This window comes from Rhinopithecus bieti, unplaced genomic scaffold, assembly GCF_001698545.2.
Source record: "Rhinopithecus bieti isolate Rb0 unplaced genomic scaffold, ASM169854v2 scaffold_13261, whole genome shotgun sequence".
NCBI lineage: Eukaryota > Metazoa > Chordata > Mammalia > Primates > Cercopithecidae > Rhinopithecus > Rhinopithecus bieti.
The window spans coordinates 757,366-783,510 of record NW_016807494.1 but is presented as its reverse complement, the minus strand read 5'-3'; the positions used below and the strand labels follow the sequence as shown (position 1 = coordinate 783,510).

The window sequence follows — 26,145 nt, the reverse complement described above, 5'->3', positions numbered from 1 at the left end:
GCTACTTGCCCAAGGTCACATTAATAGTAAGTTCCAGAGTCCAGATTTCAACACAGGTGTATCTTACTCTAAGTCTATGATGTTGACCAGTCACATTCTTAATATATTAGAATAAATTACTGAGCAAAAAGTCATTCTGTTCAAGCTCGTGTAAGTATTTAATTCTGATGTACCTTGTTATTTTTCTGTGGAGTACCTGGATAAGTAGAGAAGGTGTAGCTGATTATATCTTCTGTATTTTCAATATTGTAGAACCTAACCAAAATTTGTAACATTAAAATTATAAACACTCATCTAGAGTTGAGGAATATGTCTTCAGGAACATATCGCCTGCCAGTGTACAGGGCCTAGCACTTCGGAAGTGGTGATGTCAGCATAGGAAGAAGCAGGAAAGAGAGGAGAGTCACGGGAGTGCCTGGAACCAGGAGAGGGAATGGAGACCCAGAGTGTTACAGACAGGAGGGGAGGATATTTGGTCAGTGACCAAAATATTGAGGTGAGACTGTCACACATGTTATTACATACCACACATAAAATGCCAGGGAGACTGCTCACATAGAATTAAATGTTGTTTGCCTGTCAGGGTGTCCAAACAGTTAAAGTCTCAGTTTTAACAAATATTATTATAGTGCCCTCTTCTACATAATAAAGTCATTTTTGTGTCATAACAGCAAATTTCTGTATAATAGAAGTATTTGTAAATTTCTGATCTGTTGTGGCAGGTCTGTTAGCGAGGATGTATTTATGGTACATTATGTATTTAAAATAATTTTTTTTTTTGAGATGGAGTCTCACTCTGTTGCCCAGGCTATAGTGCAGTGGCACAATCTTGGCTCACTGCATCCTCCTTCTCCCAGGTTCAAGTGATCCTCCAACCTCAGCTTCCTGAGTAGCTAGGATTATGGGTGTGCACCACCCCACCCAGCTAATCTTTTGTGTTTTTAGTGGAGACAATGTCACCATGTTGGCCAGGCTGGTCTTGAACTCCTGACCTCAAATGATCCGCCCGCCTCAGCCTCCCAAAGTACTGGGATTATAAGCCTGAGCCATCACGCCTGGCCAGTATTTAAAATAATTTAAGTAGACAAATACAAGTAAAAATATTGGCTTCAAGAAAACACATTAAAATGTTTAGACCCATTATTTTGGGGTAGTGAATTTTTTTTTTTTGAGACAGAGTCTCACTCTGTTGGCAGACTGGAGTACAGTGGCGCCATGTCGGCTTACTGCAACCTCTGCCTCCTGGGTTCAAGCGATTCTCCTGTCTCAGCCTCCTAAGTAGCTGGGATTACAGGCACGCACCCCTATTCCCAGCTAATTTTTTTGTATTTTTAGTAGAGACGAGGTTTCACCATGTTGGCCAGGATGATCTCCATCTCCTGACCTCGTGTTCCACCCACCTTGGCTTCTCAAAGTGCTGGGATTACAGGTGTGAGCCAAAGCGCCTGGCCATGAAATTATGATCTTAATGGTTTTCTCCCACCTACCCCATATTCCTCCAATAAATTTGTCTTTTGTACTATTGAAAAAAAATCCATCAGAAGTTTTCTATGATTATTTTTGTTGGTTTTGTTTTATTTTGTTGGTGTGTTTTTATGTTATAAGTACTAGAATACACAAAATTGCTCGATTTCTGGTTCAGTGCATTGGTACATTGTCTTGGAACCAGGGGTTTCTTGGTGAACATAGCAGGAGTCTATGCTAAAGAGTATATTCCATTATGACTTAAGAAAGGATATTCAGGTTTTAGAGGTGATTCTCATTCAGAGATGGATACCTCGTGAAGTTAATGAAATGTAAGCTTTAGATACTTCACTTCCAAGACCCATACTTAGTTTTATACAGGCATACCCCCATTTTATTGTGTGCCACTTTATCATGCTCCACAGGTACATTTTTTACAAATCACAGGTTCATGGTAACCCTGCCTCCAGTAAGTCTCGGCGCCGTTTTTCCAACAGCATGTGTTGACTTCATGTCTCTGTTTCACATTTTGGTAATTCTTGCAATATTTCAAATTTTTCACTGTTATTCTATCTGTTATGGTGATTTGTGATCAGTGATCCAAGTTTGAAGTTATTGTAATTGTTTTGGGGTACCACAAACCATGCCCATGTAAGATGCCAAACTTAATTGATAAATGTGTGTGTTCTGACTGTTCGACCAAGCAGCTGTTCCCTGGTCTCCCTCCCTTTCATTGGGCCTCTCTATTCTCTGAAAACCAACAATAGTGAAATTAGGCCAATTAATAGCCCCTACAATAGACTCTAAGTGTTCAACTGAAGAGTCGCACATCTCTTACTTTAAATCAAAAGCTAGAAATGTTTTAAATTTAATGAGGAAGGCATATTGAAAGTCAAGATAGACTGCAAGCTAGGCCTCTTGCAACAGTTAGCCAAGTCATGAGTGCGAAGGAAAAGTTCTTGAAAGAAATTAAAAGTGCTGCTACAGAGAACACATGAATGATAAGAAAGTGAAACAACCTTATTGCTGTTACAAAGAAAGTTTTAGTGATCTGGATAGACTGTCAGCTGCAACATTCCCTTAAGCCAAAGCCTAATCCAGAGCAAAGCTTTCTCTTCAATTCTATAAAAGCTGAGAGCTATCAGGAACCTGCAGTAGAAAAGAAGCTAGGAGAGTTTGGGTCATGAGATTTAAGGAAAGAAGCCATCTTCATAACATAAAAATGCAAGGTGAAACAGCAAGTATTGATGTACAAGCTGCAGCAATTTATCCAGAAGACATAGCTAAGATAATTGATGAAGGTGGCTACACTGAACGATACAAAATTCAGTTTAGCTAAAACAGACTTCTATAAAGAAGAAGATGCCATCTAGGACTTTCATAGCTAGAGAGAAGTCAATGTCTGGCTTCAGAGCTTCGAAGGACAGGCTGACTCTTGTTAGGGATTATTGCAGCTTTTGGCTTTACGTTGAAGCCAGTGCTCATTTACCATTCGAAAAAATCCTAGGCCCTTAAGAGTTACAGTAACTCAGCCGGGCACAGTGGCTCACACCTATAATCCCAGCACTTTGGGAGGCAGAGGCAGGCAGATCACCTGAAATCAGGAGTTTCAGACCAGCCTGACCAACGTGGAGAAACTCTGTCTCTACTAAAAATACAAAATTAGCCAGGCGTGGTGGCACATGCCTGTAATCCCAGCTACTCAGGAGGCTGAGGCAAGAGAATTGCTTCAACCTGTGAGGTGGAGGTTGCGGTGAGCCGAGATTGCGCCATTGCACTCCAACCTGAGCAACAAGGGCGAAACTCCATCTCAAAAAAATATATATATATGGTAACTCTCCTCTGCCTATATTTTATAAGCAGAACAACAAAGTCTGGATGGCAACATATCTGTTTACAGGATGTCACTGAAAATTTTAAGCCCACTGTTGAGATCTGCTGCTCAGAAAAGAAAGACTTCTTTCAAAATATTACTGTTCATTGACAGTGCACCTAAGTCAGCCAAAATTTCTGATGGAGATGTACAAGAGATTAATTTTAAGTCTGCTAACACACTATCCATTCTGTAGCCCATGGACAAAATTTTGACTTTCAAGTCTGATCATTGAAGAAACGCATTTCATAAGGCCATAGCTGCCACAGATAGTTATTCCTCAGGTGAATCTGGGCAAAATAAATTGAAAACCTTCTGGAAAGGATTCATCATTCTAGATGCCATTAAAAACATGTGTGATTCATGGGAAGAGGAGAAGATACCGACATTCACAGGAGTTTGGAAGAAGCAGGTTCCAGCACTCATGGATGACTTTTAGAGGTTCAAGACATCAGTGAAGGAAATAACTACAGATGTGGTGAAAAGAGCAAAAGAACTACTAGAATTAGAAGTGGAGACTGAATTGCTGCAATCGCATGATAAATTTGATTGGACGAGGTGTTGTATCTCATGGGTAAGCAAAAAAAAAAAAAATGGTTTCTTGAAATGGAATCTATTCCTGGTGGAAGATGTTAAGAACGTTGTTGAAAAAGCAAGAAAATATTTAGAATACTACATACACTAAGGTGATAGGGCAGAGGCAGGGTTTGAGAGGATTGACTCCAGTTTTGAAAGGAATTCTACTGTGGGTAAAATGTCAAACAGCATCATTATACTACAGAGAACCGTGTTTTGTGAAAGGAGGAGTTAGTGTGGCAAACTTTATTGTTGTCTCACTTTAAGAAACTGCTGCAGCCATTCCAACCTTCAGCAACCACCAGCCTGCTCAGTCAGCAGCTTATCCACATTGAGGCAAGACCCTCCTACTATCAACAAGAATACGACTCATGGAGGTGAAGATGATTGTTAGCATTTTTTGGCAATAAAGCATTTTTAAATTATGGTATGTATGTTATTTTTTTAGACATGTACCGTTACCCACTTAACAGACTACAGTATAATGTAAACATAATGTATATGCACTGGAAGACCAACAAAATTGTGTGACTTACTTTATTTTGATACTTGTTTTATTATATGGTCTAAACTGAACCTGTACTTTCTCCAAGATATGCCTGTATTCTGTTTCTTAGAGGAACTCCACATATTTCTGTAAGATTGGCTCCACCCTGTTCTCACTGTGTGTGACTATGCTGGTCATAAATGTGTTCATACCCACTATGTGTCTGTAAGACAAAACTTATTCCGACTTGTCTCTTCCCGTGCTTTTTCATCTTTCTACTCTAGGCTAAGAGTAGACGTAGATCTTGGAGAAGAGGGACCTGACAAAATTTTAATGTAGTTGTCTTTTTCTTTGACAAAGGAAGGAAATCGCATCTCAAGAGGTTCTTTCTTTTTCTGTGTTTGCTTTCTCTGTCATTTCTTAAGAGTCAAAGTGTTCCTGCAGCCCTCTGCCTGTCCAAAATCTCCCATTGCCACCCTAAGTCTCCAAGACCTGCTTTACCCTCATAATTCTCAAATTCCAAATTTGTGTCCCACATTATCATTCACTTCAAAAATTCTGTTCTTTGAGTGGGCATGGTGGTGCATGTGCCTGTAATCCCAGTTCTTTGGGAGGCCAAGACAGCAGGATCACTAGAGCCCAGGAGGTCGAGGCTGCAGTGAGCTGTGATGGTGCCACTATACTCCAGCCTGGGCAACAGAGCAAGACCCTACCTCAAATAAATAAATAATAATAATTCTATTTTTAAAATATTTATTATTAGGAAAGCAGTCTGCCTAAGCCATATTATTATGCCACGAGTATCATGTTGCACTTTTGCTAATTATCACCTTTATTTTCTTATAGGCTCATTTCACTTCTCCCACCTCCTCCTTCTCACTTCAGCTTTTGGGGTGTTGAAAACTTCTAAACTTTCCTCTTTTTCCTTATCTTATTTAGATAACGACACCCTTTGTTGTGTTATATGGATACAGTTGTCTATTTTTTTCTTCTTTTCACATAGCCCAGCATGTTTTGGGAGTCCCTGGCGGACAGTTTTGTTTACTTCTAGATATTAAAACTGACATCAGATAAGACTGTCACTGGGTTGCTAGGTGTATATGATTAAACATCTACCCCCAAGATCAAAAGAGGAGAAATAGTGACAGATTCTTACCTTTTGTAAAGGAAGGTTAGTGGGAGCACAGCTGCTTTTTTTTACTCCATGTCTCATAGATTGAACCTTGCAAAGGAAATTTTTTTATTATGTAAAGATAGTTGTTATTGTTATTTACCATTTATGCCTGATTACTGTTCAGGGTAACAATAGTAGCTCTTTAACAACACCCTAAGCCATTGAAATCGATACCTGGAGGGAGAGAAAACACAGTATTGAGATACTGGGGTGGGGTGGGGTGGCTGATTAGAGTGACAGAACACCAAGGCAAGTACAGTTTTCTTCTCGTAAAATTATGCCATACTATGTTTATAATCAAGTAAAAATGAAAGTATATTTTGTAAGCTATGTTTACTTTCAGCATATTATCTGTTTACATAGGTTCTGTTAAATATTATTTACTGTGGTTATCAACACAACATTTAAAAACCAGAATTGCATATACTTGTACTATCATTGTTTGTACTGTCTTGGAGGTTAATAGATGAAAAGCATTTTAACAGTTTAAGGAACATCATTATCGTTTGTATTTTTTCGTTTTAACAGAAGGGGACGAACTGGTAGTTCCTGAAACATCAGATAATAGTCGGAAACAAATGGTTAGAAATATTAACAATAAGCGGCGTTATTCCTTCAGAGTCCCAGAAGAGGAAAGGATGCAGCAGAGGAGGTAGATATTTAACCTGTACTATCATCCATGCCTGCTTGTACATCTGAAGGACTACTTGGTCATGATACTGTATTTGATTTGGAAGGAAAATTGGGTATCTGAAAATCTCATTCATCTGTGGTGTCAAAAACTGCAATAATGAATGTAACTTCTCTGTCTCATTTTAATTAATATTCTCAAAATTGTGAGTATGCACCAGATTAAAGTACCATATTTGTATTCACCTTATTCACTTCTCTATGTATATGGAATAGTCATATTTTTGGATTGTGTACCTTTCTACAATATAAGCATAGGACATAGCTGTGCATTCAGTAAACCTGTATATGTCTAAGAAGTTCAGACTTCTCTTCATGAGCAAACAGAAGTAAGATTGTAGTATTTACAGTCACATATAAGACCTTTTTTTTTGAGACAGAGCCTCACTCTGTCACCCAGGCTGGAGTGCAGTGGCCAGATCTCAGCTCACCGCAAGCTCCGCCTCCTGGGTTCACGCCATTCTCCTGCCTCAGCCTCCCGAGTAGCTGGGACTACAGGCGCCGCCACCTCGCCCGGCTAGTTTTTTGTATTTTAGTAGAGACGGGTTTCACCGTGTTAGCCAGGATGGTCTCGATCTCCTGACCTTGTGATCCGCCTGTCTCGGCCTCCCAAAGTGCTGGGATTACAGGCTTGAGCCACCACGCCCGGCCAAGACCATTTTTTAAGTGTTATCATTTTTAAAGAGATACATAAAATGTTCAGAATTATATGTAAAATAGAGTAGAGCTTCTTTGATGTCTTAAGTATTTGAAAAAACCCTCTCTACTTTTCCACCTAAAATCATAAGATCTTGTATTTAAAATTTAAAACAAAACATTCTAAGGAAGTAAATTTTAATTGAGTATATTCTGTTACTCTAATTATATTCTTATTAATGAGATTTAACAGTTGTATTTTTATTAAGAAAATTAAGTGTGCTTAATTTTTTTCATAAGCTACGTAAATTAACTATGGAAACAGTGTCTAAACAGATGCTTTGTTTTACAGGGAAATGCTACGAGATCCAGAAATGAGAAATAAATTAATTTCTAATCCAACTAATTTTAACCACATAGCACACATGGGTCCTGGAGATGGAATACAGATCCTGAAAGATCTGCCCATGGTAAGAGGAATTAAGAGTGAATGTAAAAAAGTGCAGATGTCGGGGGAATATAAATAGGCTTATGTGTAAACTTCAAAGGATATGTGAATGTAATGAGGAAATGTTTCTCTCAGTATACCACAATATGTCTAAGATACATGATGACATACCTGATGAACAAAACACAAAATTTAGACATCTATCAAAAGCCAAACAAATCAAGTTCTTATTTAGCTCCATGTTGGAGAATTTCTCCCATGCCTAAGTTTACTATTGTTGGAGGAAGAAACTACCAGATTTGGAGAGGTTCTATACCAAATTTGGAATGTGGTTACCAAATCACTAAAATTTCACTACATATTAGCAAATCAATACAGATATTTGGCCTACTCTTTTTTTTTTTTTCTTCCCAGAGAACCACATTAGCTTGTTCATTAATGGTCACATCTCTCCAGTAGTTGTGAAATTAAATCTTTTTCCTTTGCCCAGTTACAAACATTACCTGGTCAGTTGTACATGAAAAAGTATAACATAGGCCAGGTGTGGTGGCTCATGCCTGTAATCCCAGCACTTTGGGAGGCCAAGACATGAGGATTGCTTGAGGCCAGGAGTTAAAGACCAGCCCAGGCAACATAAGCAAGACCCCATTTCTTTTTTTTTTTTTTTTTTTGAGATGGAGTCTCACTCTGCCACCCAGACTGGAGTGCAATGGTGTGATCTCAGCTCACTGCAACCTCTGTCGCCCAGGTTCAAGCGATTCTCCTGCTTCAACCTCCTGAGTAGCTGGGATTACAGGCGCCCACCACCATGCCAGGCTAATTTTGTATTTCTAATAGAGATGGGGTTTCACCATGTTGGTCAGGCTGGTCTCGAACTCCTGACCTTGTGATCCGCCCACCTCAGCCTCCCAAAGTTCTGGGATTACAGGCATGAGCCACCAAGCCCGACTAAGACCCTATTTCTATAAAAACATAGCTGGGCTTTGTAATTTGTGCCTGTAGTCCTAGTTACTCGGGAGGCTGAGGTGGGAAGATTACTTGAGCCCAGGAGTTTGAGGCTGTGGGGAGCTATGATTGCCTTTGCATTGGGCAACTGAGCAAGACTGTATCTCAAAAAAAAGAGAAAAAAGTACAACATTGGAGAACTATTCTAACAATATGAAAATTAGGCTCTGAGACTTGTCATGTTTAAATTAAGAATATTAGTGGAATTAGCCAGGCTCTGTACATTTCAGTACTATAGTTCTCTCAGCATACTATTAAAACTTTAAAAATGACCCTTTTGATTAGTAGTGATAGCTGCTAAATTTTGCACAGAATTTTAAATATAATTCATATTTCATGGCAATTTGGGAGATGATTTGTGAATCTTGACCCAAATTGCTCTCTAAGGAAATCTGTCTTAATGAAACCACATTATCAACACTACAGTGATAGAAGATATAAACATCTATTACTGACAGAAATTGATTGATAATATAGTTCAGAGTGCAGTCAAGTTTCTTTAAATTTAAAAAAACACCTTTTAAAGGGAGGTTTGCATTTATTTCATAGGAAGAGAAAAAAATCTGCATTCAAGTATGAGTTCTTCGTTGTAAATATCTCAGTTCATCAGCTGGCTCTGCTTGCTTATGAATGAATGTGACATTCTTACTACCATTACCAATAATATCAAAATATTATCATATATTCATAGTAATGTACTTTTCTTTATGGAGTTCAAACCAGCCTCATTAATTACTAAGGTTTTTGGAATAGGGTTAGCTCTGCTGACTAAATATTTAAAAAGTGCAAAACTAGATTACAGCTTATCTTGATATAGTACTTTTAAAATTTTTCAGGTCGAGCACATGAAATATTAAAACTGTTATTCTTTTCTATCATGTTTAAAAGCTATACTTTTTTTTTTTTTCAACCTTTTCCTGGGAGTGAGATCCCAGATTTGCCTCCATTCTTTTCCCATTAGGAACATTTGCTTAAAGTCCTGAGTCTGGTCCTCAGAAGTAAACATACCGTAACTATAGAGTCCAAAGCCTGTTGTTTTTCCTTATGGAAGGTGGAATGTCAGGCACAAAATACCTTAAAGAACTTTTTTAAGTTGTGATAGATAACTGAAATGTGAATATATTTATGACTTATATTTGATAAGTCAAGTGCTGTGTGGTATTCTAATTAAAACTTTTTAAATTGAGTTAGTAGTTTTTTCAATACATAATATGTAGTTAGCATTATGTAGGGATAGCAGGATACAAATTTCAGATATATAAGTTGCAAAACAAAACATCAGCAAATATAAAATTATTTCAGTAGTTACAAGGTTTTAATAGATATTCTTTTAAAATTGAAATTTCTTACACTTTTGTTTCATTTTACTACACAGAAAAGAATGTTTTGATCTCATACATTCTGACAATGTAGCTAGAAGTATTATAGAAAATTTTTGTAGACATTCTATTCTAGCCCACATATTACAGTGTTTAACAAAATGTTACTCTGCTTGGTGTCCTTCTGCTATCAGGTGAAAAATCCGTTTGCTAATGTTCCAGAGTTCTTTCAGGCCTTCGTATCCAATAAGACTGTGCACCTTAATGCCAAAATGTCAGATTTCAAACACTATAAGAACTTTTATATCAGAGATCCCTCCTTACTCTACATTTTCTTCCCTCTTCCTTCCACCACTTTAAGAAAAAAAAAAAAAGAGATAAAAGAAAAAATCTGTATCTTACTTTTATTCAAAATAAGGTCTAGTCTTTATTGATAAGATAGCATTTTCCACAGAATCATTAGACTACTTGATTTTTAGTATTTGTTGTCACCTAATTTTGTTAACACGTGATAATGGTTCTTTTGGCATTTAACACAAGTGACTTTTGCCCTCTCATTGCAATTCCATTTTTAATGTGCCTTTCATTGCTTTAATGTTTTCTTATCATGTAAGTGCTTTTGTATTTCCAAGACAAGAAGTTGGTGTAAATTTTTGAAACTTGTTTCTTCACCTGTACATGTAGTATGCATCAAAGATTTTATCTGTCTGAATTCCTGTTCTTCACAAGCAGATTTTATTTTCACATGACTTTTTTCTGTTTCACTACCAAAGGACATATAACCTGAGGCTTTTTTATAGGCATCCATTGAAACATATAACAAATATTTATTGAGCTCTTACTGTGTGCCCAGAACCATCTTCATCTCAGAGTAGACACTAGTAAATATAATAATATGCGTGTCTGAAAATAATAATAAGCATGCCTGTACTTGTGTATATATCTGTTGAAAAGCTTGTGATATTTTAATGTATTCTCAGATGTTAATGTGTTCTTTCCATTGAAATAGAATGATTACAAACTGTCTCATAAAATAAAGAAGAAATAAATTTATCTAATGTTAACATATATGAGTTTTTAAATACCAAAGCCACATGTTGTCATCTATTCAAAGAGCATGTGTCCCAGACATTTTTATGTTTTAATTTATTCACATCAGTATTGCTTTCCTGTGAAATACTTAAAAGCTTAGAAAGTGTATTGTATGTCTTTAGAAATTTAATTCTGTTGCTTTTGTGCCAGATGATCTTGAAACAGAATTGTTCGCTTTTTGAGTATGGAAGGGGCAGTGAGGCTAAGGGAGTCATATACCTGTATCAGATCCAAACCTTTATTTGTATCTAAGTGAGCCAAGACAATATAAGCAATTAATATAAGATGGTTTGTGTGGCTTATAAATAGATGCTATATTCATTTTCTTGAATTTTTAAAATAATCTACCGTTTTAATACATGGTTGCTATTTGTAATAAAGAACAAATTTTCTCTAATTTAGATGCAAGAATAATACTTTGCCTCTAGAAGATTTATTTTAGCACATTACATTTCTCCTAGCTTTTATCCATTACTAAAATTGTTAATAAAAATATATTTTCGAGCGTAGTGGCATCCTGGAGCTTAAAGAGTCAAAGTTTCATGTACATCAGTACAACCTCAGGAAGTACTGATTTTATTCATATCTGTAGAATAAAAACATGATCTTACATAGGAGCCTTTCTTTTAAGCATAGGTAATTTATGCAATCTCTTTACAAAGCAGGTTCATCTCAGCTCATGGGAACATGAATGCCATGCTGGATTCAGTTAGCATTCTCTCCAACATGCCATTCACCCTCTGCCTCTAATGAAGGGATCATGTTTTCTGGAAACATAACTGTTCTTCAAGAACTGAATCCTGAAAATTCCCGTTAGAGAAGGTGACTGGCTACTGAGTGTTGGTTCCTGAATATTCAGAAGTAGTTCTTTTATCTCTAAAATTAGTCCTTGGATTCAAAAGCCTTTTTTCTATATCTTTGGATATTATATTTTTCATTTTTTAAAAAAATATACCTGAACATTGGAAGGGGGGAGATTTTTAACTTAAGAAAAAATAAACATGGTTTTTTTGGGTGTCTAAATGGGAGATAAGAGCTTTGGGGGCTGCTTTAAAGGTACAGAACAATATTAAGTACATTCCAATGGTTAACTGTTATAAGGAAATAAAATCAGTAAAAACAAACTCATTATCAGGGAATGGTTTTACACGGTTTTATATTTCTAAAGAAGCAGTTTCATAACACATCTGTTTAGAAGCTGTTGTAGGTTCACTTGTTCATTTTCTTGCTTTTTTCTTGCTTTTTCTATCCTTAATGTTTGGTAGATTTTTGCCATATTTTGATTGTGTTATTACATAAGAAAATACTGGAGTAAACTCTGAAAGTCTAGTATCTCCGAAAGTCCAAATTCTCCTTACTTAACTATTTTAATTAAAGAATAATTTTATTAAAAGAATGATCTTTTTGCAAATCAGCTATTTAAGTAACTGGCAAGAGTATTATAAAATTTAACTTTCTGAGACCTAAAAGTATTTCATTAAGGATTCAGCTTTGATACAAGATACTATTCCATTTGTTCTGTGTGCATGTTGTGTGGAATGTGAATCCATTTCCATCACCTTATTGCCTTTTTTCATCTTTCTTTTGTTTTTGATAGCCAGGTTTCCCTTATCCATCCCCTCATCATCACTCCGGTCTGATCTCCTCTCCGATCAACTTTGAACACATCTATCACATGACTGTTAATTCTGCTGAAAAATTTCTCTCTCCTGATTCCATAAACCCTGAATATTCCCCGTCTCTACGCTCTGTCCCTGGTACACCAAGCTTTATGACTCTGAGGGTATGAACAGCTGAGTCAGGTGTTAACTTTTACTAACCATGTATGGATTTCCTTTTGCTTGGCTTTAATAAGCAACAACGCTGAGATGGTGCCATCTTGTGAACCTTTTCCTTTGGCCTATTTCTTTCCTGCCAAACTTCTCCTCTTCCTCTTCCTCTGTTTATCTTCCTCTTCTTTCTTTCCCATTTCCATTTGTTTCTTCTTTTGAGGAAGAAGATGGAGGAATAGGAAAGATTTCAATTTTTATTTTTGAAACACAGTATTGAAGATTTGTCTGTGTTTAATGAAAGATTTTCCCATCATAAGAAACAGCTCTCTATTCTATTAAAACAAACAGGAAAGGGCTCCCAGAATTTCTGAATTTTTTAGCTCCTTACCCTATAACCAGTTCAATTCAGTGAAATGTTTTATATTTGGTGAGGTTAAAGTCTGTGGTAGAGCCCATCCACAGACCTATCTACAATAAACCCCTTTTGAAAAGCTTAAAATCTCCGAAGTAAAAGTTAAAAAATTTATATTAATGAGTAACAAAAATACTAAAAATAAGTAGATACTAATCTTTGAGTTACTGAAATGCATGTAATTCCAACCAGGATCCAAGGTAAGAAAACTAAAGCAAAGAGAGAGGAAAATTTAGAAAGCATGCTGTATTCTGAAGGATTGTGGCAGCTGCTGTTGGTCTCTTCCATTCAGCTTGTAGCTTTGCTACCAGTGGCTTTACAGTAGGGTGGAGAGCTGGTGGCCATTAAAGCTGAATATTCATATGTCCATCAAGTGGTGTATGCTTACAGTAACTTCAAGGGAACATCTTCTGAAGTTAGTTTTGCAGGTAATAAAATGTTTGAATTATATCATGTATCACTTCCCATAATGTCCCCTAACTTACAACAATAATAGATCAATTTTTGTATTTATATATGTAGAAATTTTCCAATTAGAAAATTAGCTATAGGATGGGAAGTTTATTTTTTTGCTTATATTATAAAATTATTCTAAATTATAATGTTTTAAATGTTATTGACATTTAAATTATATCACTTAAATATCTTATCTGACCAAATTAAATTAACCATGATAAAATAAGTCTTAGTTTGCTTAGACTGCAGGGAGTGGATTCCAGAGGAATTTTGTTATTTGTTAATCAGGAGCTTTTCACTGGGTAGGATGGCTCACACATGTAATCCCAGCTCTTTGGGAGGCTGAAGCAGGAGGATCAGGAGCCTACGAGTTTGAGACAAGCCTGGCCAACCATAGCGAGATCCCATTTCTGCAAAAAATAAAAATAAATTAGCTGGATATGGTGGCACATGCCTGTGGACCCAGCTACTTGGGACGCTGAGGGGAGAAGATCACTTGCACCTGGGAGCTCGACGTGACAGAGAGCTGTGATTGCACCACTGCACTCCAGCTCAGGTGATAGAGCAAGACTCTGTCTCAAAAAAATAATAACTTTTCATATAAAAGACTATGGAAATGTTGCTTTAGTTAGTCATCTATAACTAGAAATACCGTACCATCAAATGAAAGTCTTACCCTAATCTTATGCATATTTGTACCTTGAAAGGACCAGAGGCTTAGGTTTCTTGTCACTTTATAATGAAATGTATTCAACTCTAGCTGACTGAATGATAAACTTTTTTTTTAACAAAACTTTTTTTTTTGTCATTCCTTTATTATTTCAGCCTACGGTGTTACTAAGTTTCAGGTATATTTTGTAGCCTTAATTTTTGCTATTTATTCTAGGGTAGGTTTGTTTTATAGGAAAGGACAACATCAATATATACTAAGGTTTACAGAAAAACAGTAACAAAATGTATAGCCTGAAACAGATATTCCCATCTCCTTTGAGCTTTTCCTGGCTGCGTTGTTCACACGTTGCTTGCATCTTACAGGGTTGCTCCTGTAAATGTGACTGTTGAATTGCTAGCATTGACTATTTCCGTTTTAATTTTTTTTATTTTCTTAGAGAAAAAAAAGCATCTGCTTTAAATAATGCACCAAGAATTACATGGACTATGCAGATTTGGTAGATGAACCAAATTCATGTAGATGGCATCGGTTAAATTTGGGGCCAACAAGTTGCCAACTTTCAGTATGTGCGATTCTTCAAAATGTATGCTTTGGAGCTTTTCAAGTGGTATTAATGCATGCTTTCCCGAGTGCTGGCTTTGACCCTTTTTTAGTTGTTTTGCCATAACCTTTTCTCAGGCATTTCAGGTGCATGTAGGAAAGCTCAGTGCTGCAAACTTTCTCAGAGCTCTAACCTCTCCTTGGAGTGAGTTTCACAATTGCATGGCACCTGGGAACTCAGTTTCCAGTTCTAGACTTTTATTATAACTAAAAAATGTTTTTTAGCCCCATTTGTACATTTCTTTATTGCTTGTTTCTTTTAACCTCAAAAGCCTTAAGTTTTTATGCCCATTTCATTGTATTCTATGTTAAATTATTTAACCTAGATCATATTATAGCAAAGAAGACAGTCATCTTTTAAGTGTTTGCATAAAATGTTACTTTGTATCTTTAAAACATAGACCTGTAACTTCAAATCAGTATTAACTGAACACTGTTTTACAGAAAGGATCGTATTTTGAAATTACATTGCCAACTGAATTAATCTCAATACTCAAATTAGAAAATTGGGATTGCAGATATAATCTATTCATTTTCCATTTATTTATAAAGCAAATATCTTTCAGCACCTAACTATTTTAGGTGCTGGAGAGTTTAGTGTTATTGTAATAGCAGTCAGTATAAGAAATTATGTGATGACTAAAGAACTGAGGCTAGGGAACCGTATGCTTACTAAATAACCAGGACAAATGAACTGTCAGCCCGAAAGCTGAGGACCCTGAGGGTGGTGAGTGTAGAGGACGTTGTGCCTACCAACAGTGTTCCCCTGGGTTTCCATATTTAAAGGTCAAGTATGAGGACATTTAGTAAAATATGTAAAATGTAATTTAAGCATTTAGGCCTTTTCTCTTACTGAAACTTCTAAAACCATTTAGGTAAGATAGATTTCTATTAACGTTAAATAACATAAGTCATGAATAAACATAAGTCATACCACAAAGTTTATCAATGTATGGCAGGTATGTGAATAAATTTCTCTAATGTATTTTCTATGTTAAGCTACTAGAAGAAAAAGTAATATTTCCTGAGCCCAAAATGAGAAAAGATTGTGTTTTTGAAACAGTAAAATGAGGCAGACAGTTGTAACATTTTTAAAAAATAACTAGTTAGCTTGGTGTTCTATTGCATTTGAAAACAGCATGATACACTATCATCAACAGTTAAAGAAATTATGTTGGAAGAAAAAATAGGCAGGAAACACATCAAATTGTTGATAGTATCTGGTGAATTCACAGGGGACTTTTTTGGTCTCTTATGATTTCATTATTATATGTTCTGCAGTTCATGAGTATTACCTTTATAATCAGAAAAAAAGCAAACAATTTTAATGAACTAGTTAGCACTGAGAGAACACCAGGTTAATAAATATATCTTCCAGTCATGTTTTGTTATGTCTTAGTGGCTATGACTATCTGTGTGATTTTCTGATGATGTAGAAAAGATAAAGGATTACCCTACACTAACAGTAGCCTATAGCATTCTATGAAGAGAGCATCTCTTTTCAAAGGAAAGTTGCATGTTATAATTTAACTTGGAATTAAACTGTTTGGCTTTACTTAACAAATTGATCCTTTGGAAAAGTCACAAAACTTGATTTTTTTAGGGCTTTCAATGTGTGATTTTTTTTTTTCATTGCATTTCCATTATAGAGTTAAGGTATTATTTAAACATGTAAAAGTTGTGATCCCCCCACCACCAAGCAGAATTGCTGGGAGTTTGTTGTTGTTGTTTTGAGATGGAGTCTCGCTCTGTTGCCCAGGCCAGAGTGCAGTGGTACGATCTTGGCTCCTCCGGCATCCTCCACCTCCCGGGTTCAAGCAATTCTCCTGCCTCAGCCTCCTGAGTAGCTGGGACTACAGGTGCGTGCCACCACACCAGCTAATTTTTTGTATTTTTAGTAGCAACAGGGTTTCACCATATTGGCCAGGCTGGTCTCGAACTCCTGACCTCGTGATCCGCCTGCCTCAGCCTCCCAAAGTGCTGAGATTACAGGCCTGAACCACCGCACCTGGCCAGAATTGCTGTTTTGATGTGACTAAAAGGAAGTTTGAAAGTGTTATTGCGGATAGCTGAATGAGGCTGTTACTAGAACAGAGGAAAGAAAGGGCACATAGTGGGACTGGGCTACATGCTTTCTTTTTGCTAGTGTAATTAGCTTCATCCTCAGACAAGCCCCAGGAGGCAGTTATTATCCCCATGATACTGCTGAGGGAACTGGGGCTCAGAGTTTAGCGACCCCACGCCCTGCTGTTAGTCAGCTGTGCAGCACAGATGTGAGTAGTGGGCCAAATCCCTCTGTAGCCTGTGCTCACAGCCACTATGCTGCCTTTATGGCACACCCTCTTGAACAGCCAGTGAAGGAGAGGCTGGCTGACAGTAGGCTAGTAAGATTACCATCATTTTCATAGCTATGAAAGAAAAATCAATAAGGAGTAGGTAAATCTTCCAAGTAAATATATATAAATCTGTTTATAAATTATAAGAAATCAAATCCAGACCATTTGCTTCAGAAGATGCTTACATGAGGCTCGGATTATGTCAGCAAATGGAGAAAAGCCTTGTGAGTGTTAAAAGAGATGTTAATAACATGGTATATGTAGTTTGCCTTCTGCAGGATTTATAAAGAATATTGAAATATTTTCCCTCCTCTGGACTTTTTCAGCCCCAACATCTCATCCTTCTGGTCTGAAAAAGATTGGGGCCTTTGGGGAGGCTGCCTACTTTCTGTTCTCAACTATAACCAGACAGCTCACCCTGCACACCACCTCTCTGGCTATCCTTTAGGTGTGTGTGATTTGGAAAACATTTTATGGCCTATTTTCCTACCTCACACACTAAAATCATTCAATAATTAAATGGAAAAATCAGTAAGGAGTAGATAAATCTTCCAAGTAAATGTATATAAACCTGTTTATAAACCTTTGAAATCAAATCCAGGCCATTTACATCAGAAATTAGTTTTCAAACTAATAGTCCCAAATTAACTAACTTCGCCTAGTTTGTGAGTATTGCAGCATCTTATTTCTAATCCCAGTACTACTATTGGTGTGAGTCAGTAAAGATGCCTGGTGACCGGGGTGTGAACTTATAAATGGCACATTTGGTATCACATCAATAAAACATTTTCTTGAGAAGAATATAATTTTAGTAGAATTTTATCCAAATGGACTTATTCAGCTGTTGAGCAAATAAAAATGTCATACATGGTAAAAACTTTCAGTTATCGGCAAATGTCCATGTAATTCTACCCTTCACTGTCACATCTAACCATATAACTTTTACTTACTGTTTTTACAACCCAAAAAATGCTGTTTACTGATAAGTATTTCAGTAAGTATAAGTACTTACTCCTGATTAGGATGAGATTTACTTCATGCTAGGTTTTTATTACTTTTGTGGGTGGGAAAGACTATATAATCTGCCGTTCCTTGCTGTGTGTCATTCTGGTTAAGATGACTTTATTTCTTGGTAATTATAGTGAAAAATAGACATCTCTGCAGAAAAATCAGTTTCTTTCTGGCTAAAGGATATCTCTCTTGCTTTTGTTTATAGAACCCTCGGCCTCAGGAAAGTCGGACAGTATTCAGTGGCTCAGTCAGTATTCCATCTATCACCAAATCCCGCCCTGAGCCTGGCCGCTCCATGAGTGCTAGCAGTGGCCTGTCAGCAAGTAAGTGCCGGGGCTGCAGGAAGGTGCCTCCGAGACAGGGTGACTCCAGCTCCTTCCCCTCATGTCCTGTGGGTGACACGTCCTTCACTTACGTGTGCCCATTGCATTCTCAAGTGGCTGAAGTGTCTCACACCCTGCTGGGTAATGCCTAATAGGCACAAATGCAGTTGTTAAGAAAATAGTCCCCAAGTCCTTTTAGAGTATACAGGCCATCTGGGAAACAGACAAATATGGTTACAAATTGTGGTGGTAAATGCTCTGAAGGAAGTAAATAGCATACAGTAATAGAGAATAACAAGGGGTAGCTGTTTGGGATGAATCCCTACTTGGCAGAATAATTAGGAAAATCATTCCCTAGAGGTGGAGTCATGTTTGAATAATATTTGGTTAACTGAAAGAAGGCTAGTGTGGCTACATGGTAGTGGTGAGGAAGTAACAAAAATTAGAGGGGAGTAGCAGGTAAGGGTCAGACCAGCAGGGCCTTGAAGACCAAGGTAAGACATTTTTTACTTTATTCAAAAGCAAAAGGAAGACTTTTAAGTAGGGAAAATTTTTCTTTCAATTTACATTCTTAAAACAGTCCTGCAGGCTGCCAAGTGGAGAATGGACTAGAGGCAGGAAGAGTGGAAGCCAGCATCCGGATAGGAGACTCCTAGAGTGATCCCGGTGGAAACCGATAAGGGCTTGGGATGCAGCAGGGGCAGAAGGAGAGAAAATGGTAGATTCTCCAGATATATTTTCAGAGTTAAAAGCAGTAAGACTTGATGATGAATTAGCTGTGGAAAAGTAAGGGAGAGAGTTAAAGATGACACTCAGACTTCCTGCTAGGGCCTCAGTATGATACCATTTACCCCCATTTACAACCATTTAAGAAGGGGCTGGGGCAGGACATTCCAGGCATGTCCAAAGTTCCCGAGGTAGCAAAAAAAAAAAAAAGAATGCATATGTTTGATTCACTGAAAGAAGGCCAGGAATGGATTCAAGAATATACCCTTTACTACAATAAAGATAACATTCATTCAGTACACATGTTTGAGGTTCCATTACCTACCAACTCTTCTGCTGAGGTGCTGGGGGTAAAAATCATATATGACCTAGTACCTGCTTTCAGGTGTGTCTCAGTCTTTATTAGTCTCTTTCTCTCTCTCTCTCTCTCTTTTTTTAAACTGTACTCGGAACTGCAGCGTCTCTTTTCTACACTTTCAAACTAGAACCTTGAGCTAAGGGACCGTAGAGAGAAAAAACTGTTCCATGGTGCACTTAGGTTCAGCTGCTGTCACGGAGCAACTTTTTGGTGGGGGGGGAAAGGTGTATAAAAAGATATTGTCTGCCTGAGTAAAATTATACAAAGATGCTAAAGGCTACTTACCTCAAAATGAGAGAAATGTACAGATGGGACATTTGGCTGATTTAAAAAAATAAATTTTACTCCCGTCAGATTCACTGTGATCTTAGATATTTCCTGAATTATAAGCAGTGAGGTTATAGATTGTCAAGTGATCATTGTAGTTTCTTACCTGGGGAAGACTGTTCTTGGCTGAAGGGTTGCTTTTCTGTAACTTTCTCAAATACGTGCTTTCCCGGGAGCATAGCATTCGCTTGGAGATCAGAGAGAATGTCAATCGAGTGTGCCAGCGTAAATGCAGTCCCAAAGTGTACCAGGTGCAACTTCAGTGAAACCTTTTTTCACCTCCATGCAAATGAACTTTAAGAGAAAGTAACTGCACTGCACTAAATTCAATTTCACATTTAAAAGTCATTGAGTCAGAAAACTTACTTGTTCCCTTCTATTCTTGAATGTTAGATAGTTGAGTTCAAGTCTTCTGATGCAGATTGAGTTTCCTCCATTCATTTGCTCTTCATTCAGCAAGTACTGATTTTGGCACCCAATTTGTGCCCAGGTATTTTTTTTTTTTTTTTTTTAGATTCTGGCAACATAAAGATGAATGATGTTGTGTTAGTTACCTCTTGCTACATAAGAAATTATCCCACAAATTAGGAGCTTTAAAATAGCAAACATTTATTATCTCCCAGTGCCTCAGGGTCAGGAATCTGAGAACATCATAGACTGGATGACTCTGGTTCAGGGTTTCTCAGGAGATTGCAGTTGAGTTGTTTGCTGGGGCTACAGTCACCTCAAGACTCAGCTGTGACTAGGGAATCTGCTTCCAGGTTCACCCATGTGGTTGTAGACAGGTCTGAGTTCCTCACTGACTGTTGGTTGGAGGCTTCCCGTTTTTGCCATTGTGGGCCTCTCCATACCCTGTGCCTAAGTGTCCTTGTGGCCTGGCTGCAAGCTTCCTCCAGGGCAAGTGATCAGAGAGACAGAAGCAGCAGTCTTCTACCTAACCTCAGGAGTGCTGTATCATCACTCCTGCAGTACGCTGTTGATCACACAGACCAGCCCTGGGTGTGTGGCAGGGGACTACATATGAGTGAATACTAGAAGGGACAATCATCTTGGAGGCTGGCTACAGACATAGAGCATGCTTTCAAGAAGCTTTTGATTGACAAGATGTTGAAGTGTACAGTTTGCAACTTTCTTGCCGTTATCTCCTAACGTCATCTGGACCCAGTATGTAGCCCTGCACAATGAAAAAATCTTGCTAAGTGGGAAAATAACAACCACTTCTATTATGTTTTTATTAGCGATAGCTAGATTTGATGATTGATGTAAGCTGTTACTAACTATAAGTTATCAAGAAGTCAGGTACAAAGGTGTTACTTTAGGAATTAAGTAATGGTCCATAATTCGTTACCTGAAGCCCTTGAGGCCAGAATGTTTTTATGTTTTAGAAAGGGATCTACCCTATATTATGTTTTATTCCCAGCAAGATCCATGACAAACAAACACATTAAGTTCCCACAAACACATTAATACTCACACAGCAAAAGTTATGACTGTTCACACTGTAAATATAGGAATAAATGGAGTCTTTATAAACAAAGCCTAAAGTCAACTTCCAGGATTTTTTGGGGTTTTTTGTTGTTGTTTTGTTTTTTGTTTTGGTTTTGTGTTTCTGTTTTTGTTTGGTTTTTGACACAGAGTTTCACTCTGTTGCCCAGGCTGGAATGCAGTGGTACAATCTTGGCTCACTGCAACCTCCGCCTCCCAGGTTCAAGCAATTCTCCTGCCTTGGCCTCCCGAGTAACTGGGACTGCAGGCAAGTGCCACCATGCCCAGCTAATTTTTGCATTTTTAGTATAGATGGGGTTTCACCATGTTGGCCAGGCTGGTCTTGAACTCCTGACCTCATGATCCGCCCACCTTAGCCTCCCAAAGTGCTGGGATTACAGGCCTGAGCTACCACGTGCGGCCTTGTTTTTATTGTTTTGAGACAGAGTCTCTATCTGTTGCCCAGGCTGGAATGCAGTGGCACAGTCTTTGCTCACTGCAACCTCTGCCTCCCAGATTCAAGCAATTCTCCTGCCCCAGCTTCCCAAGTAGCTGGGAACACAGGCATGCGCCACCATACCCAGCCAATTTCTGTACTTTCAGTAGAGATGGGGTTTCACCATGTTGGCCAGGCTGCTCTTGAACTTCCGACTTCAGGTGATCCGCCCGTCTCTGCCTCCCAAAGTGCTGGGATTACAGGTGTGAGCTGCCACGCCTGGCCCAGTTCACATTAGGTTTTGTCATCACATTAATTTGCATCAAGCTTGTGAAAAAACTTTTGGTTTTCAGGACTTTTGGATTTGGGGAATTGCAGATAAAGATAGGCCCTAAATTGCAAAGATTTAAAGAGCCGAGACAGCCCATTTCCTTAGAAGTGCTGAAGTGAGGCTCCCATATCGCTGTTGATGGCATGCAAATGACAAACTGGAACTGGCCTGGCATTCTTGTCAAGGCCCTTAATGCGTTCATCGAGTTTGGCCTTTTTTCTTTTTTTTTTCTTTTTTTTTTTTTTTGAGACGGAGTCTCGCTCTGTCGCCCAGGCTGGAGTGCAGTGGCCGGATCTCAGCTCACTGCAAGCTCAGCCTCCCGGGTTCCCGCCATTCTCCTGCCTCAGCCTCCCGAGTAGCTGGGACTACAGGCGCCCGCCACCTCGCCCGGCTAGTTTTTTGTATTTTTTAACAGAGACGGGGTTTCACTGTATTAGCTAGGATGGTCTCGATCTCCTGACCTCGTGATCCACCCGACTCGACCTCCCAAAGTGCTGGGATTACAGGCTTGAGCCACCGCGCCCGGCCGAGTTTGGCCTTTTTTATGTCCCTGGTTACCAGCTGCTTGTCCAGTAAAGACACAAGCTGCTTGTCCAGTAAAGACACAAGAGGAAAGACCCTCTTGGGAATGCGGAGGGGCATCTGGTGTTTAGAGTGCCTCCTGCTGGCTTCAAGACTAGGCCAACTCATAAAATGTTTCCAGAAGGACAGCCAGCCAAGAGAGAGACAAGAAGGAACAGGCCAACTATGTTCAGTCTCTACAGCAAGATCTCATAGGATCTTCCACAGCCAGACTCGCGATTTCACGATGCAAAGTCAAACTGAAACAGCAGTGCTCATCATGCTTCCTTCACTCCTTCCCAGTTCACCTGAGGAATGAGACCCACTCCTGTCAGCAGTTGGGGCTCACTGGGAACTTCCCAGACCCTCCTGGAAGTCATGCAGAGGTTGGACATCGCTCATCCCCAAGAGATTTAGGGCCCAGCCCCCAGAGTCACCACTTAAAACTCTCTGGAAGGGGCTGTACCCTGAGTACAGTACATGGTCTCAGCCAGAGGGTCCCCAGGCCCCTTTTGCTGTTCAATCAAAACAGCCCTGCCTTGATTTTTTTTTTAAGGTTGTAGTGTTTGAGTGTAACCTTTCTTTGAAAAGAAAAATTCCTGAAGTTTAAAAGTGGAAAAAAAAAAAGTGGAAATCACTGGGGTAGAATTCAGTTCATTTCTGTGTTCTATAAATGATGACTAAGAAGGAGGAGAGACAGTGAAAAGACCAGAAGCACAGTGCGGGCCCTCACACACCTTCTGTCTTGCATGTTACTCTCCATGCATTGAGTGTTGAGTTGTTCCCACAAAGTCCTATAAGGTAGAATTTATTTTTTTACTTAAAGGTAAAGAAAATGGAAACTCAGAAGGGTAAAATAACTTGCTTAAGGTCACACCATTAATAAGCAAAGTGGTGGAAGTCTCTGGCAGTTTGGCTTTCTGTGCAGAATAACAAAATGTTAAAGTAACTTTTTTGTTATTTGTTGAACTGAGCACTAAACTAGGCATGGAATTGGAAGAAAACTCAAAAAATATTTTATGGCATTCAATTAGGTTATAATCTAAGGAGACAGGCGTTCCACATCAAAAAAGTAAAGAGTATATTTGCCAAGAAATATGTCAACAAATGAAGACCATTGCATGTGCAGAAACCCAATGATGGGGATGGAGTGTTAGGGGAAATGCATCTTCTGGGGAGTGAGGTTGTCAGTGATTCTTAGCCTGAGGGGCCTTCTGGAATCATCAGGAGAGATGATGATGATGATGATACTTTAAGTTCTGGGATACATGTGTAGAACATGCAGGTTTGTTACATAGGTATACATGTGCCATGGTAGTTTGCTGCACCCATCAACCCATCATCTACATTAGGTATTTCTCCTAATGCTATCCCTTCCCTAACCCCCCACTTCCTGACAGGCCCCGATGTGTGATGTTCCCCTCCCTGTGTCCGTGTATTCTCGTTGTTCAACTCCCACTTATGAGTGAGAACATGTGGTGTTTAGTTTTCTGTTCCTGTGTTAGTTTGCTGAGAATGATTGTTTCTAGCTTCATCCATGTCCCTGCAAAGGCCATGAACTCACCCTTTTTTATGGTTGCATAGTATTCCATGGTGTATATGTGCCACATTTTCTTTATCCAGTCTGTCATCGATGAGCATTTGGGTTGGTTCCAAGTCCTTGCTATTGTGAATAGTGCTGCAGTAAATATATGTGTGCTTGTGTCTTTATAGTAGAATGATTTATAATCCTTTGGGTACATATCCAGTAATGGGTTTGCTGGGTCATATGGTATTTCTGGTTCTAGATCCTTGAGGAATCACCACACTGTCTTCCACAATGGTTGAACTAACTTACACTCCCACAACAGTGTAAAAGCATTTCTAAGCCGGGTGTGGTGGCTCAGGCCTGTAATCCCAGCACTTTAGGAGGTCGAGGTGGGCAGATCACGAGGTCAGGAGATCAAGACCATCCTGGCTAAGACAGTGAAACCCTGTCTCTACTAAAAATACAAAAAATTAGCTGGGCTTGGTGGCGTGCACCTGTAGTCCCAGCTACTCGGGAGGCTGAGGCAGGAGAATGGCATGAACCTGGGAGGCAGAGCTTGCAGTGAGCTGAGATCGCACCACTGCACTGCAGCCTGGGTGACAGAGACTCTGTCTCCAAAAGTTTCTATTTCTCCACATCCTCTCCAGCATCTGTTGTGTCCTGATTTTTTAATGATCACCATTCTAACTGGCATTAGATGGTATCTCATTGTGGTTTTGATTTATATTTCTTTAATGACCAGTGATGATGAGCTTTTTTTTGTATGTTTCTTGGCCGCATAAATGTCTTCTTTTGAGAAGTGTCAGTTCATATCTTTTGATGGGGTAATTTTTTTTTTTTCGTGTAAATTTGTTTAAGTTCTTTGTAGATTCTGGATATTACCCTTTGTCAGTTGGATAGATGGCAAAACTTTTCTCCCATTCTGCAAGTTGCCTGTTCACTCTGATGATAGTTTATTTTGCTGTGCAGAAGCTCTTTAGTTTAATTAGATCCCATTTGCGAATTTTGGCTTTTGTTGCCATTGCTTTTGGTGTTTTAGTCATGAAGTCTTTGCCCGTGCCTATGTCCTGAATGGTATTGCCTAGGTTTTCTTCTAGGGTTTTTATGGTCTTAGGTCTTACACTTAAATCTTTAATCCATCTTGAGTTAATTTTGGTATAAGGTGTAAGGAAGGGGTCCAGTTTCAGTTTTCTGCATATGGCTAGCCAGTTTTCCCAATACCATTTATTAAATAGGGAATCCTTTCCCCATTGCTTGTTTTTGTCAGGTTTGTCAAAGATCAGATGGTTGTAGATGTGTGGCATTATGTCTGAGACCTCTGTTTTGTTCCATTGGTCTATATATCTGTTTTGGTACCAGTGACATGCTGTTTTGGTTACTGTAGCCTTGTAGTATAGTTTGAAGTCAGGTAGTGTGATGCCTCCAGCTTTGTTCTTTTTGCTTAGGATTGTCTTGGCTATGCAGGCTAATTTTTGGTTCCGTATGAGATTTAAAGTAGTTTTTTCTAATTCTGTGAAGAAAGTCATTGGCAGCTTGATGGGGATAGCATTGAATCTGTAAATTACTTTGTGCATTATGGCCATTTTCATGATATTCATTCTTCCTATCCATGAGCATGGTATGTTCTTCCATTTGTTTGTGTCCTCTTTTATTTCACTGAGCAGTGGTTTGTAGTTCTTGAAGAAGTCCTTCACATCCCTCATAAATTGTATTCCTAGGTATTTTATTCTCTTTGTAGCAATTGTAATGGGAGTTCACTCATGGTTTGGCTGTCTGTATTATTGGTGTGTAGGAATGCATGTGATTTCTGCACACTGATTCAAGCAGACCTAATAGACACCTACAGAACTCTCCACCTCGAATCAACAGAATATACATTCTTCTCAGCACCACATCACACTTATTCTAAAATTGACCACATAATTGTAAGTAAAACACTCCTCATCAAATGCAAAAGAACGGAAATTATAGCAGTGTCTCAGACCACAGTGCAATCAAATTAGAACTCAGGATTAAGAAGCTCACTCAAAACCTCACAACTACATG

General features: G+C 38.6%; 1 protein-coding gene across 1 annotated transcript in view; it reads left to right on the top strand.

Annotated features, from left to right (window-relative positions):
• CDC42BPA (CDC42 binding protein kinase alpha) overlaps positions 1–26,145 on the top strand; it is a 333,136-nt gene that overhangs the window by 299,208 nt on the left and 7,783 nt on the right. Inside the window, exons 31-33 of the mRNA XM_017882327.1 lie at positions 6,103–6,226; positions 7,253–7,370; positions 18,230–18,347. Coding sequence (XP_017737816.1) covers positions 6,103–6,226; positions 7,253–7,370; positions 18,230–18,347 — 360 coding nt within the window. The remainder of the gene's footprint in view (positions 1–6,102; positions 6,227–7,252; positions 7,371–18,229; positions 18,348–26,145) is intronic.